This window comes from Ctenopharyngodon idella, chromosome 14 (genome assembly GCF_019924925.1).
Source record: "Ctenopharyngodon idella isolate HZGC_01 chromosome 14, HZGC01, whole genome shotgun sequence".
Taxonomy (NCBI): domain Eukaryota; kingdom Metazoa; phylum Chordata; class Actinopteri; order Cypriniformes; family Xenocyprididae; genus Ctenopharyngodon; species Ctenopharyngodon idella.
Window position 1 is genome coordinate 24,260,370 of NC_067233.1, and position 16,578 is coordinate 24,276,947.

The 16,578-nt window shown below is 36.1% G+C and overlaps 1 protein-coding gene across 1 annotated transcript in view; it reads right to left on the reverse strand.

Moving 5' to 3' along the window:
• Positions 1–3,987: 3,987 nt before the first annotated feature.
• Positions 3,988–16,578, reverse strand: part of spock1 (SPARC (osteonectin), cwcv and kazal like domains proteoglycan 1) — a 192,364-nt gene continuing 179,773 nt past the window's right edge. The window contains exons 8-12 of the mRNA XM_051860120.1: positions 13,423–13,539; positions 11,697–11,918; positions 11,516–11,578; positions 11,125–11,262; positions 3,988–10,430 (exon numbers count right to left, since the gene is read on the reverse strand). Coding sequence (XP_051716080.1) covers positions 10,246–10,430; positions 11,125–11,262; positions 11,516–11,578; positions 11,697–11,918; positions 13,423–13,539 — 725 coding nt within the window. The 3' untranslated portion in view covers positions 3,988–10,245. The remainder of the gene's footprint in view (positions 10,431–11,124; positions 11,263–11,515; positions 11,579–11,696; positions 11,919–13,422; positions 13,540–16,578) is intronic.

Sequence of the window (16,578 nt, forward strand, 5' to 3'; positions counted from 1 at the left end):
CCACTCATGATGGGGGAGGAGAGAGAGTGAGCAAGAGGGAGATTTGAAGAAAGACTGTAGAAAGAGAGATGACTGAGAGAAATTACAAAAGAGAAATGCTCAGAGAAATATCACTGGAAAAAGAAGGGTTATGATCAGGCAAGAGCTTCAGGACCTACGTTAATATTAGAAAAGCTTTCCAGCTCTGGAGAGAGCGAAGCGGGGAGGCCTGAAAATGGACGATGAGGCTGTGTTGTTTCTGCTCCATACATGAGTAACTGGTTTTGCTATGTTTCACAAAACCAAAAAATGCAGTTTCTGTAATGTTATTTATAATAACAGGACAGTTTTGAGTGTCATTGAAGCATTATTTTGCTTCACTTCAGCTGTGATCATCCACTGTTGCATTGCGTGTTCGAGCATTTTGTGGGCGGAGCAATGAAGGGAGGGGTGTGTTTCTGAGTGATTTTCACCTTTAAAACCAATGTTAGGTTTAGTTGGTCAATGATCTAAGCCCAATATATTAAAAGCTTTTTACATTCCACAACACAAGGGTATTTTTTTTTAACTTAAATATGCTGTAATTATGTGAATAAATCTTTACTATGCACATGTTTTTAATGATCAAATTCTCAATTATTTTAATACTTTAAGGGAAAAGAGATCATAAAGATTTAATTATTACTATTAAGAAATAATAAAAATAAGCAGTGAAGCAGTTGTTTAAAAACATTTATTATAGGCCTATTTAATAATATTAAAAAAAGTTTGTTAATTAACATTAACATTAATAAATGCTTTAGAAGTATTTTTCATTATTAGTTCATGTAGTTAACTAATCTTAACAAATGGAACATTATTGTAAAGTGTTACCTGAAAAGGTGCAGAATTTTTTTCAGAGCCATTCATTTAAATTTTGTATTTTCAAAGTAGTATAAAACCATTTCAAAACCGAATGAAACCAACATGAAAAAAGGAATGGATGTGCATTTTTAAAGTTCATCGTCTCGGACATCCTTATTTGTTATTGATCCATGTGTGCGCGTGTTTCGTCCCTGTTTGTTCTCTTTATAATCTCCATGAGATCATTCCTGTCACATCTGACAGAGCTGCTTTATGCTTCAGCTCTAAAATATTAAGTGGATTAATGAAGAATTTAAGAGCGTCAGTGTCATAAATATAAATAGGAGTTTTACAGACGGTTGAGATCCAGGCCAGTGCAGGCTGAATTTGCCCTGACACTGCTGCAGGCGGAGCGCGCTACTAATCCAGCCATGTGTGTGTGTGTGTGTGTGTGTGTGTGTGTGTGTGTGAGCATGCGATTCAAGCAGTGAAGGTCAAACACGAGGGAAAGCAGGAATTCAGTGCCTTTTTTGCTTGACTGACAGGCTGAATGAGGCCGTTATTCTGCTTTAATATGGCAGGACGGGAAGAGCAGCACGTCCTCTAGTGGCTAGTGCATCCGATCTGAACGAGAAAGACCTGCCGACTTTATCATTAGCGCAGAAACATCTCTGAATTTATCTCCTCACAATCCACCTTTCAATATGAATGAGCTTGTGCTAGTTAGTGATATCCGCCAAGGCAAACACATAGTTATGACTAGGGGTTTTTTAGAAACTCCATTAAAGTTCAGCGTGTGCGTCATCCTGCCATATCGAGAGACCAGATGATCTTCTCATATGCAGAGAAGCCCAAAAATCAAGCTTTGGTAAAATCTATGACAAAAATATCAGAATTACAAATAAAAAGTCGAAATTATGACATACTAAATCATAATTATAAGATAAAAAGTCAAAATTGTGAGATTCTAAATTGAAATGAGATAAAACATTGTGAAAATATTAAGTGCTAAATGAGTATTTAGATAAAAAGTTTAGAAAAATTGTGAGATAAAAGTCATAAGTATGACATAAAAAGTTGAAATTATGAAATAAAAGTCATTCTGGCAAAAAAAATAAATTATAAAATTATGAGATTTAAGTAGAAATTATGATTAAAAGGTTAAAAGTATGAGATAAAAAGTCATAATTATGACATTAAAAGTTGAAGTTATGAAATACTACTAAGTCAAAATTATGACAAAAAGTCAATCATGATGGAAAGTTGAAATTATGAGATTACTTGAAATTCCGAAATACTAAATCAAAATTATGATTCTGAAATTGAAATTCTAAAATACCAAGTCAGAATTATGAGATAAAAAGTCAAAATTGTGAAGTCCTAAATTTAAATGAGTTAAAAAGTTTAAAATATGAAGTACTAAATTAATATTTAAAAAAAAATTATAATGAAAAGGTGAAATTTTGAAATAACTTGAAATTCTGAAATACTAAATCGAAATTATAATAAAAAGTTAAAATTATGAACTACTAAATAGGAATTATTAGATAAAAAAAAGTCATAATTATAAGATAAAAAGTCAAAATTATAAACTACTAAATTGAAATTATGAAAAAAAAGGTTGAAATGATGAAATACTAAGGAAAAAGTATCATAGATATGATTTTAATGTCAAAATTATGATTTACCAAAGCATGTGGCAGAAATGGGCTTCCATACACACGAGAAGAAACTTAAAAATCTAATTTTACTTTTTAATTCAATTCAGCAAACCCGAATCCCTGTCATACTGGCCCATAATACAGGGAAATAACACTGATTATTGCTGTCTCAGTTTCACTCATACACACACGTTCTGGCATATGTTGCGACAACCCACAATCCCTCTGGAGACCTCTGAAACATCTCTGTTGTTTTCTGACGAAGTCTGAAAGAGGACAAATTGACATGTTGAATGCAGGTATTTTAAGGAGTCCAGATGGTCCAAATTCCCACGTTACCTTCTGTAAATAAACTCCATGGCTGCTGTCAGCTCGAAATTGCTTTTATCAGAGGTGAGGAGCCGAGAGTGAGGAGATCCCGCTTCAATAAAGACTTCTGGAAGAAGAGGAACGTTCTAGAATCCCACTGAAACCATATCGGTTAGCACGTCCTAAATGGAGTGAGACGAGAGAGAGAGAGAGAACGAGTGGGCGACACAGAGACGCAAAGGAAGAGTGACTGACAAAATAATGGATTTTCCTGCCGGCCTAATGAATTAAAGCGTATAAATCGGGTCTTATGAAATCAATGGGTGAATAAAGCTTATCAAATGAAGACAAAGGAACTGTGTCAGCTGTGTCCGCTGGAGATCATTAGCTTTGACGGATGTGTGTGGCTCATGAGCGTGTCGTTCTGAGGGCGTATCCATGGGAAATAGTGTCTCAGACAACAATCAGTACATCACTACATGGAGATCATTGATGATATTAAGGTTATATTTTTCTAGATGAGAGTCATATTTCAATCTGCTCTGCAGGAAATGTTCAAATGAGTCCACATCTGAGGAAATACCTATGGAAGAATTCGGCATGAAACGAAAATTCACCCTGTTCATTTTCGAAATGTATGTTATAGATCTTATTATGAGCAATTAATCTGTATATGTGTTTTTTTTTAATTTGACCTCATAATGTTTGATCAAAATAAACTGGATTTTCAGCTGAAAAAGACAGACTTCTCCAATCGTTTAGTTCGCATAAACCACAGACCTTTATTACAATCTACTGTAAGTTCGCATTCAGATCCACCTCCATTTTTAAGAGCCACGCCCACATTTAAACATCCAGTCAACAACCAATGTACAGAACCAAGTCTCGCCCTACCTTTTTTCTTCGATTTCAATAATTACACTTTGATGTGTGTCACAATATGGAAGAAAAGATCTAACGCTGCTTCCGTATGTTTCCGTTTGACCGTTTGAATACACAAATCAAAGTAAAGCGTTGATGTTGATGGATTTAAACGACACCGTTTCAGATGTTCAAGAACAGTTAACGGAACCAAACGGCATAAAAACTGTCCAATTCTATTATTTTTTAAATAAGAACTAGTTCTCAAACCTTAAGCTGATTCACAGCCACCAGTTTGAGACACAAGAAAAGACTCTCACATATGGAGAAGAACTGGACGAGGACAAACTCCAGTTTTATTCAGACAAACATTTTCTCAAGGAACCATTTTACAGTTAAAACTAAAAATAAAAAAGAGAGAGAGAGAGAGAGAGAGAGAGAGAGAGAGAGAGAGAGAGAAAGTCAAACAAAACAAACCAAACAGAGCAAACAAATCAGCCCAGAAAAAGAACATTCCACTGGGACTCTCGATCAGGAGGGGAAAATGACGGGAAAACACGAAAACAGAGAGAAACCACTGAAACGGTGCCGGTGTTCAGCGGGAGAATCTGCAAAACATCTGATGTTACTGAATCAAAACCAGCAGGTTTGAGGGGTCATTTTTTAGTTCTGATCCAGATTAACTAATGAGTAATCAGCTGATATTTGGGCATTTGAGATCACGGACCAATAACAAGGTCCACTTAGGCGGTAAACTCTTCAAAAACTCTACTGTTTTGAAGTGGATCAGTGATTTTTGAGAACACAATGTGTAAAATACTCTCTTAAAAATAAAGTTTCCAAAACAGGGTTTTTGCAGTGATGTACTAGAAGAAAAACCTTTCAGTGAACAGTTCTTAAATAAACCTTTTTTTTTTTTTTTAGAGTGAAGAACATTCTAAAAATCTAAAGAATCTTTTAAAGAACCTTTTTGTGGAATGAAAAGATTCCATGGATGTTTTTATGGAACCATCAATTCCAATAAAGAACCTTTATTTTTAATAGTGTAGGTATTCATTTCATTTCAGTAGTTTTGTGTGACTGTCATAAAATTTCATTAGCCACTTATTTATCGATTTTGACTGTTAAAATACTCATATTGGACACTGAGTTTGATACGAACACCGGCACTGTTTCGGTGGAAAGAGAGACAGACGGATAGAGAGACAGACAGATAGCGAGAGGAGGGTCTGTACACTGAACTCAGGACCACAGGAGGGATTTTACACATCCAGACTCAGGCAAGGCAAATGGACGAAGCCACATGACGTCATTAATTACATCTCCAGTTGAACATTCAGCGTTTTTCTTGTTTTTTACACATTAATTATTGTCTTTACAGAGTAAAAAATATAGAGAATTAACAAAGGAAACTCTTGCAAATATGGCCATCGACTGTATCATCTGTAGCTGCAGCTGTGAGCGCTCGGGTCACCTGTGTGTGTGTGTGTGTGTTTGTGTGTGTGTCTGTGTGTGTGCGGCAAAAAAAGTGAAAACATTGTGACAAAGCTTTTATTGCACCTTTGTACAGGAGCGAAGCAGGCAGAGACGGGACAGGAAGTGGGTGGGGCGGGCTGGGGGAAGTTTACAGTTGCAGGCCAGGCATCAGACACACAGCAGCACTAGAGGAGGGGAGAGGTCACCTCAAAGGTCAAAGGTCATTGTTATCATCAGAAGTCCATGATGCAGTTCTGCAGAAATCAGATACGTTGTGTGTGTGTGTGTGTGTGTGTGTGTGTGTGTGTGTGTGTGTGTGACGCTCTCAGCTCATCATGAGAATGTGATTGACAGACAGACAGAAAGAGAGAGACAGATTTAGAATGGAAGAAAGAAAGATGGACTTCTGGTAGCCTGATGCTCATATTTCAGGATAGGGCTGCACGATTGATCGAAATAAAACCAAAATTGCAATATGGCTTATTAAATCACAAAGGCTGTGATTTAATTAAATAAATATATGACTTTGGCTGACTTATAACATGCATTTATTTTAAAACGCAACCCAAACTTGTAAAGAGAAGCGCTTATAAACTGACTGTGGTCAACAAAAGAGAAGTTTTAAGGGCTTTAAGCTTTTAATATAATAATAAAAATTAGTATTATTAATAATATTTAATAGACATATTGATATAAAATGACAAAATTTTGACAAAATTGTGCAGGCCTACAAACAAGCAAAGCAAACCTGGAGCTTTTTTTTTAAGTCACATTTTAAATCACAGTTTTTATTAGAAAAATACTGCAATTCGTTTTTTTCCCCCCAAATCGTGCAGCCAGATTTCAGGTTATTCAAAGGAAAAACCGTCGTGTTGTTCCACACATGCATGACTTTCTGTCTTCTCACAGCTCTCAAATCTCTCAAATCACATGACAACCTGTGGTGTTTGGTGTCATATTTAATGTTTTAATATATTTAATAAAATGCAATGAGATTTGAGAGCTGCATTTCTTAAATGTGGGTCTGTTCCTTACATAAAGGGCCCTATCATACACCCGGCGCAATGCGACAGCAGGCGCGACACAAGTGTTTTTTGCTAGTTTCAGCCCGACACAGTTAACATTTTCATGTCCAGAGCCATGATGTTTAAATAGCAAATGCACTCGAGCCCATCAGTTTGACCCTGGGCGTGCTAATCTGAAAACGAGGTGTGTTCAGGCGCATTGTTGGCGTGTTGCTATTTTGAGGCAACTGAAAACGACTGCGCCACTGACCAAGTCAATGGCGCAGCATTACTTTTTGTTATTTAAAGGGTGCGTTAGTAATAATATGCAGGTGCACAACGTGCGTACACTCTGCTTGTTACACACACAGGGATGGAAGAGGAGACTGTGATTGGTTTATTGCACATTACGCCCAAAACACACATATGACTCATTAAGAGACTTGGTACAACCCTTCTGGACCATGCACCTGGCGCCGACCATTTTTTCCATCATTAATCTAGCAAAAGTGAATTCGGACACGCCCTAAGTTCACCTGCGCCATGTGCTTCAGACCATGCTCTTAGATCATTAAAATAGGGCCGAAAGTGTCTTATAAGGATCTAGTGCATGAGTCACAATGAACTGCTGTTACACTCTTCAAAGCTAAGGTTGCAAAAGAGGGTTTTCACAGCAATGCTATTGAAATGCAATGGCACAAAAACTCTCAGTTCTTAGAGGAACCATTTTCTTACACCGTGTCTAACACCGCACCGCAACAGCTTGAGGCTGTCTACACAGGATGCGACAAAGCGACCGTGGCAAATTAATTGTTCTTCATGTCAGAAGTAGTGCGAGCACTTGAAGTACGTCAGAAATAGAATGTGTCAGGAATCTGTCGTGTTGCTTCGCGCCGCATCCAGTGTAGACAGCATCAGTGATTATAATGGGTTTTATTTGCTTTTGTCGTGTCGTGCCGCTCGTGTCTGGTGTAGACAATGTGTTAATGTAAAGAACATTCTCTAGAACCTTTTTCCACTAGAAAGTCTATTGTGAAACGGAAAGGTTTCATGGATGTTAAAGGTTCTTCATGGAACCATCGATGCCAATAAAGAACCTTTATTTTTAAGATGCTTTTGTGGTGATTTTTTTGTTCATTTTGTTCTGTCTGCTTTCACTGTAATGGAAAATAAACCTGCTTAAACATTCTTTTAAATGTTTTACAGAAGGCAAAACACAAATCATTCAGGTTTGGAACAACATAAGGGTGAGTAAATGCTTTTTTGTCTGATTATGTATTCCTCTGAAATCATGTTGATCTAGTAAATGTGTCTTTTACTCTAAGATAAATGATTATTTCCGTAGGGAATGAAATGATACAGAGAGGAAAACAGGAAAAAAAGAATAAAGAAAAAAGGTATTAGGAAGCCAAAAGCCCATCAGTTCGTTCCTCTGTTACCCATAATCCCTCAGGGGCACCCAGAAACTTCCCCTCTGGGCGCAAAACGCCTCATATAATCCATCTGCAGCGGCGTCTATGATCACTGAGCGAGACATTTCCTTCTGTGGAGAACCTCCAGAACGCCCCGAAACACCGCTGACACGAGTGAGAAAAGACGTGTCGGAAAGATGAGAAACGAGTCAGAGGAACAGAACTAAGCTGCTGTGATCTGATATCAGCACTAAACTCTTCTGCAGTGTTTGTGTTTGAGCCTCGTGGATCATCCGATAAGGTCTAAGAGGGGCCGTCTCCAGTTGTCTATAGGAGCTGAGCGGGGGATTGTGGGATTGACAGCGGTGCTGAGCAAGTGGTGAGATAGCTAAAAATTGGGAAATTCAGACCTATATGCAAATCAAAAGCAGAAATCTAACCATGATTCTCACGTGTGCTTATAAAACTGTTTAAACTTGACAGATTGGGTCGGATCAAACTATTTCAGATTTGATCAAATGACGAATGCAGAACGAGATGAATGATTCAAGGCGGATGTGACTCCAGGGCCCAGAGTCTTTCAAAATTCACGGATGTGGTAACGACACCAAATCCATCTCGCAGCAGAACGGCACAGCGCGCAACAGCCGTCACGCCGAGAGCTTTTTCATTCGCCTTCTGTTTTTCGGCGAGAGGAAGCGTTCAGTAATGGTTTGAAAAGGTCAGCCTGACGAGCCGTTTGATCACTTCTGAATTCTGTCAAGCCAAAACTCTCAAGCTTCAGTGAACGTATCGCACAGAGAGCCGACGCAAAGGTCACGATCCACTTAAACACTCACAGTCCTTAAAAAAACCCAGAACAAAACAGAATGAAGGACTTTGAAACTAAATCATCAGCTGAAAACAACTAACAAATGATAATATCAGGTTCACGGCTGACACGCTCACTGCTGCATTCACATTGTGTCAGAATTACTGCAATTACCAGATTCTCTTGGACGCAGATGTTATTTGTTACTGAGGCATCAATAATGGTAAATACACTAATTCATGTTCATATTCTTTTGCAAAATATTGAAAAACAAAGAAAACACTCCAGACGACAATGGTTGTAATTGAATGAAATACCAAATCATATCAAACAGGCAGTCGAATAACTAGTTAATTGTTGAAGCTGCTGCTGTTTTGGTTGTTTTTACAGAATGCCACAATGGTCAACACACACAAAAAAAGTGCTGTTCTTCTTCAGTATTTTTGTCTTGTTTTCAAATATCTAAACATTCTTAAATCAAGATACATTTACTTCAAATGCAACATGACATGAGATATTAAGTTTTGTTTTCTGATAAATGAAAACATATGCTTGATTTTGGATTCAAGTTTATGCTAAAAACAAGAAAAAATATCTGCCAATAGGGTCAGAAAAATAAACTTGAAATTTATTCAAATGAAAAATATATATTTTTTACATTTTTCTGACCCCACTGGCAGATTATTAAGAATGAACTCACTTAATTTTGATCAATTTTTTAGAAAACAAGACTTAATACCTTATGACATTCTGCATCTTGAGTAAATGAGAAATGTAAGAAAAAAAACCCCAAAAGCTCATTTTATATATATATATATATATATGTGTGAATAAAAATGAAATATAAATATTAGATTAAAAATTAACTGTAACAGAAATTAGATGTGAATGTTTTTTTCTACTTCTAATTACAGTAATTGTGAAATGACGTGAAAGCAGCATAAAGTCAAGCACACACAACATGACTGAAGCTCATCATCCTGTGCACATTTACACTCACAGTTTCTTGTGTTTTGTGTTGTTTTTGTGACATTATATTCAACTTATCACAGTCTACATGCGTCATTTACAAGATAATTCTGCACAAACTCTCTCTCATTCTCACACAAACTAATTCACACAAGTGACAAACCACATAGAGAAAGGGTTGGCGGTCATTTTTGCATGGATTTGCACATTTAAAAGAAACCAGAAATTTGCATGAGCCAGTGCTTTGGGAAAAGTTTCCATATTTTCAAATGCCTCACCCTACTTTTACCCTCTCTCGCAATCTCATTAGCTCTATGTTGTTGCTCTTTGCTCAGATTTTAACTAGTTTTAAATTTATTATAGCATCTCTGACTAGTTGCAACGTGTCTCACACAAAGAGACCATCAACGGCGAGCATGTGCTGTGAGTTCACTGTGATCTGCAGCCTCTTGTGGCAGATTTAAAACATGAAAGCATGATGAGCTTCAGTCTTGTAGTGCGTGTTTGGCTTAAGCCCACCTGATCCTCACCCTCAAAGGTCTCAGCCGTCATTTCATGCATTCTGCAGTGGAGTTCATGCATACCACCACTGAGAACGAACCCTTTTAAAAGATCTTATGTAGAACTGGTAAGAAGCTCCAGAAATGCTGAACAATCTCGTCATGCACGTCTACCGTCTAGAGCCACAAAGAGGCATCTAGAATACTAGAGCGACCAGGAGTGTTTAAACGAGGGAAAACAGAGGACAGAACATGAAGAGGTGGCTAAAGAAAGGAAGAATGAAGAGGACAAGTTCAGATCCAGAATGAGAGCGGGGCAGGAGGAAGGGAGCGTGTCCGAGGGGCGGAGCTGGAATGGCTTCAGAACTGTGCATTTTAACATGGGTCCCTGGTTAATTAACGGAAGATGGGTGGGCGGAGCTACCAGACGTAGCCAATCTCGTCATCCTCTGCGTCTTCGTCATCCTCGATCGCCCCACGGGGGTGGAGCCGACCCCGCCTCTCTTTCTGTCGACCCCGCCCACGCTGCGGAGACTCCTCCTGATCGTCCAGTAGAATCACTGCACCGCCGCTTCCGAAATCTCCAGACGTCTCCTGATCCTCCTCTACATACACAGGCAGATGAAAGGGAAGATGTCAGGCGGATAGACAGTGTGTGTGTTCTGAGGAAGATCATTCATTATATATAAAATATTTTATACATTTTGAAAGAGAACTCAGGAAACACTGCTGAATAATGGAGCTTCAGATGTCAGAACCACACACACACATCAGGAATCAAAGTGTGTATATATCAGTGCTGTTATTGTTAACTAAAACTAAGACTATTAAACATTGTTTTCGAAATTAAAGCTGAAATAAAATAAAATAGTAATGTTAGAAAAAAACTTAAAAACTTAAAGAAAAATAGAAATGTTGCCTTGGCAACTAAATGAAATAAGTTTAAGTACTAAAATGATATATATTAAAAATAAAATTAAAGTTAACAACATTTCTAATTGTATTTTATTTTATTTTATATATATATATATATATATAAAACTAAAGATGACAAATGTTACTTTGATGAAGTATGAAGTATATATGGCCATTTAAAAAACTAATAAAAATGGCAAAAGCACATAACAAAATTACTAACACTTAAAATTAAAATTAAAACTGAAAATATAAAAATAAAATCTAATAAAAAATTTTTTGATTAAAAATAATATTTAAATATATAGTAAATTATATTAAAATAACACTGGTGTATATATCTGAGAGATTAGGCTGTGTGTGTGTGTGTGTGTGTGTGTGTACCACAGGTAGGGTTTCCCTGTCTGCGGGATCCTGCAATCTCGTTGCCGTATTTGTCGACACACCAGCACTGACCGGTGCTGCCATGACACTGAGTGGCCTTAAAATAACCGTCTTCAGTACAGCGCGGTACATATGTCCCTACCGACAGAGAAAATCACACAAACGAGATGAATACAGCAATAATAAACACAATCACATGCTGTATAACTGATAAACTAAAAGTGGCAACTATAACTAAAAAAATTACTATTTTTATAACTAAAAAATGCCACTTTTCCATCATGAAACAAGAGTCTGTGAGATCACAAGAAATACGCTGTCATTAATATGCATGAAGTCATGTCTGATTGGCAGGGGGAGGAGCTAACACCTGTTCATCAAATCCACCCACCTATCAGTGTCTTCCTTCGGCTTTGAGAATGAATCCTGTTCATCTCATTCTGACATGGCATGCCTGAAGAAACACACATTTAAAACTGTTTCTGTGACATTTCTAATTGAAATTATGAAATATATGTTTAGATCATCTACTGAGCCCAATACACTTATATAATTTTTTTTGCAAAACTCACCGTCAGGTTTCTGGAAACAGTAACACCACTCGTTGTTGGACAGCTTTCCGTCTTTAAAGGAGTCGCAGGAGTTGAACAGCGGCCGCATGCACAGCTCGTATTTGTCAAGGTAAATGGCGCTGAGCTCTGATTGGTCGAGGAGGAGGTCGTAGTTCATGTCCAGCTTGTTGAACATCCACCCGAGGGAATCTTTACAGATGGGTAAAATGCTTGTGTCGAAACCTACAGGAGAGAGAGACGGTCAGGTTCATACTGGTGGTGGACGGATCCAATAAACAATTAAATCATTTTAATTCAGTCAGTTCTAAAAAGTTCTGAGTAAATGCATAGAAAAAAACAGTGCTTTGTCAGCAGGTATTACATAATCTACTAGACATTATTAATAAACATTATTAATAATTCTAATAACATGCCAGTTGAGATGGATTCAGTAATTGCAATGATGTATTTGATCCAGCAAAGTAGTTGTTTTCTATAGAAGCTGGTTTCCACCATGAAATAAAAAATAAAAGGGTAATTGTAACTTTTTATCTCAAAATTCAGACTTTTTTCTTGCAATTGCAAGTTTATATCTCACAATTATTTTTTTTCAGAATTGTGAGACATAAAATCACAATTTTGAGTTATAAAGTCAGAATTGCGTGATATAAAGTCAGAATTGTGAGATATAAAGTCAGAATTGTGAGTTATAAAGTCATAATTGTGAGTTATAATGTCAGAATTGTGAGATATAAAGTCAGAATTGCATGATATAAAGTCAGAATTGCGAGTTATGAAGTCAGAATTGAGAGTTATAAAGTCAGAATTCCGTGAAATAAAGTCAGAACTGTGAGATATAAAGTCAGAATTGTGAGACATAAAGTCAGAATTGTGAGTTATAAAGTCAGAATTGTGAGATATAAACTCGCAATTGCGTGTTATGTGCAATTATGAGGGAAAAAAGACTGATGTTGACTCAGAATTGCGAGTTTATATCTTACAATTCTGACTTTATAACTTGCAATTGCATGTTATAAAGTCAGAATAACAAGATATAAACTCACAATTCTGTAAAAAACAACAACTGCAATTGCGAGGAAAAAAGTCAGAATTGTGAAATAAAAAGTCGAAATTACCTTTTTATTTTTTTATTTAGTGGTGAAAACAAGCTTCCATAGTTTTCACTCTTTAGCCTATAACAACACATAAACCTTTTAAAACGTGTTGCCTATTTATGCCTATTGTTAATATCAGTGTTGCTGCTGTTATAAATAAAAAGATGCAACTAGGAGTACTAAGCTACACTAAAGTAGCAATGCTTTTTTTATTCAGGCAGTTTAGAATGCTTTATGTTTGTTTAATTAGTTAATTTGTTATAATTATAATTATTTTCACATGCTTTATTTGCTACCTGTTTACTTACCTGATCAAAGCTTTTATTTAAAAAAGACACTTCAGTGGGAGTGCACTTTATTTATTTATTTTGCACTCTTTCAGAAATTAAAGTTGTTTTGTTTTGTATGCAAGGAGGATAAAAGTGTTATAAATAAATCAGTTTGTTCAGTTCAGTGCTGTTGTGTCAAAACAGAAGTAAAACAATAAATAAACATCAGTTCTGCATATCAAATATCGGGCACATAAACATGCAAATAATCAGTATCTGTATTGGTTATAAAGCTCTAGTTGTGACCCTGAGCTTCAGTTGAATACGTTTTTACCGTATTCAAACACACAGACGCTCACTTACGTCCTTGTGCAGTGTCGCTCGTAGTGGTCTTCAGGTCTCTGTTGGCGTCCGTGTGCAAAACCCCAAACCAGTCTTTGAGTCTGGATGCTAAACTTCTCAAATCAGCATCGCTGCAGCCTAAACAAACACACAAGCACACAGTTAAATGAGCACTTCTGTGTACTGATGATATATTTATCTGTCTGACTTCACAATAGTTGTGCAGGAGACACTGAATTGAGGAACGCTGATTACATTCAGCTGTTTAAACAATATTCATTTCCATTCACTTCATTTAGAAACGTATTTACAAAGAAACATTTATAGTCCCAGTACAGAGAGACTAAACAGTTTAAGAGTTATAAAGAGAGAGAAAAGACAGACACAGGTCAGAGATCAGATGAAGAACATTTTAATGTTCAGAAGCTTTCTTTCACAATGCACAAGACTTAATGGAGTTCACTGGTCTGTTTCATTTAAGCATAAAGATGTTTCTCCTAAAATGACAGACTCACTGACATAGTCATAAAATGAATGTGGAGCAAATCTGAGAAATAGTTGAAATATAAAAGAGATCTCATTTGTGATTATTCTTTTTTTATGAAGTGTATGCATGATTGAAACAGAACGGACACCTCGGCAGAAAAAAATCAAGAGCTTTATTCAGATGTAGTTGTTGTTTTTTTGTGAGGGTTTAAGGTAATTTCAGCAATTACAGCCGCTCGTCTGTGATTTTATTGCCGTCTAAATCAGAAATGTCAGTGATTTTCTCCCAAGACCACAGGAGAAACTTCCAGGCATAATAAGCTAGTGGTTTTGACAAACATCGGGGTCGCGTGTTAAATTAATTCTCATCTGAATCGACATTTCTGAATTTACAAGGAGGAATTGAACATTGCCGTAGGGCAGCAATTTGACACTTTTGTCGTAATGAGAATGTGAGCTTTTGCCATAATGGAGACTTGTTTCAGAGAACCTCTCTAAAATGAACTACATGAATAAAATGATGTCGCTTCCTCGTTATTATTTGCCACGCTGTGGTATAGTCATGTGACTCCCTCATATGCCTGTGAAATAACTGCCGTTTAAATGGTTTATCATGTTAGAACTACACTGCAAAAAATGTTTTTCTTGCTTTCCCTTAAAAATATCTAAACATTTTTAAATCAAGATACTTTAAGTTTTGTTTTCTGGAAAAAAGCATCAAAATTAAGCTTAAAACAAGAAAAAATAGCAGTGGGGACAGAAAAATTTACATAATTCAAAAGGAAAAGTTTTTTTTAGCAAACAAGACAATCTATTAAGTATTTTTTCTTCTCAAGTAAATGTATCTTTATTTAAGAATGTTTCTATATTTGTATTGGAAAAAGAGACAAAAAAAACTCGAGTGTATTCAGAAATTAACTATTGAGAAACTGGAAGACTAACGCTAACATGACAACACAGGAAGTAGGCACTACCTCACAGACCAATCAAACTTATTACTTTTATTTTCAACTGCACTGGTGCAAATTTCAGAACCACAAACCCCTTTTAACAGTATACATACAGTATGGCTAGAAATAAAAGATGGCTTGTAAGCCAGAAACATCACAAGATGCAAGGAGGGTTTTTTTTTTTTTTTTTTTTTTTTAATATATAAAAATGCACAAAAATAAATCCATGTAAATGCAATTATTTAACAGGGCATCTTTTAGCTGAAGCAACAGCTCTATTGACTGCAATGCAAGCAATTTTGATGCAGTCTTGTTATTTGGTCTATATTCAATCTTACAGCACTATAACTCTCTCTCTGTCTCTCTCTTTCTCTCTCTCTCTCTCTCTCTCACACACACACACACACACACACACACACACACACACACACACACACACACACACATTCTCCCCTATATAATCCTGCATGTGTCTCTATCTGAAAGTGTTGGATTATTTTGGTAGTTGTGTGAATCACACTTCTGAGCAGGAAGCAGATAACACAGCAGTGTAATTCCTCTATTCTATTGGAGGAAGGCAGATATATCTGTGCTATGATACATCACATCTGTGTGTGTGTGTTTGTGTTCTGTATCGCAATCATAACTCTGGTTTACACTATTCATAAAGCAGCAGAAACACACACTGCCAGTAGGGAGGATTATGGAGATTACCTTCAGCATGTGTCTCTCTGTGTGTCCATTAAATATGGTGGACTGGGAAAAACATTAATAAAGTGTATTTTTAATAAGAAATGACTGAAGATTAGCCAGTTGACAGACTCTTTGAAACTGGCGAAACAGCCGCTGCAGTAAATCTATGAAACCTCTGAGAAGAAAATCAAAAAGTGTGGCATAAATGGTAGGCCACAAGTAACAACTATTTCGATAATCGTTAAATCTGTAGCTTAATTCTTTGAATAATTTGCTGTATATTTCACCACTTTCCCAAAGATCTTAAAACAAACTGAAGTATATAATGCATTTGCTAAGCTTTAAGTTTAAATGTTTGTTTTCTGTTTAAAATATAAAAGTCACAATATAAAGTGAATAAAATGAAATAAGGCTCCAGCATCCACACGACTCCACAATATAAATTAAATAATAAATTAATAAAGGCACCAGCATCTCCACGACCCTACATGGGACAGTCATTTGGAAAAAATTAAGGATAAAATAAAATAAATAAATAAAAAATAAATAATATAATATAATATAATATAATATAGGTTCCAGCATTCCCATGACCCTACATAGAACAAGCAGTTTGTAAAATATAATAAAACAAAATAAATAAATAAAAATCTCTGCAACCCTATGAAGGACAAGTGTATAAAAAAATAAAAAAATAAAATAAAATAAAATAATAATAATAAAAAAAAAAAAAAATTACCATGACTCTACACAGGACAAACAGTTTGGAAATGATGGACGGGGAAGTGCAGTAAATTAATTTTTTGCTATCTTAGTGAGGACATTCCATAGGTGTAATGGTTTTTATACTGTACAAACTGTACATTCTATCCCCTACACTACCCCTACCACTAAACCTACCCATCACAGAAAACATTCTGAAGTTTTACATTTTTAATAAAACATTGTTTAGTATGTTTTTAAAGCTATTTTAAATATGAGGACTCATGAAATGTCCTCATATTTCATGTTTACGTGTAATACCAGTGTAATATCCATGTCATTATAC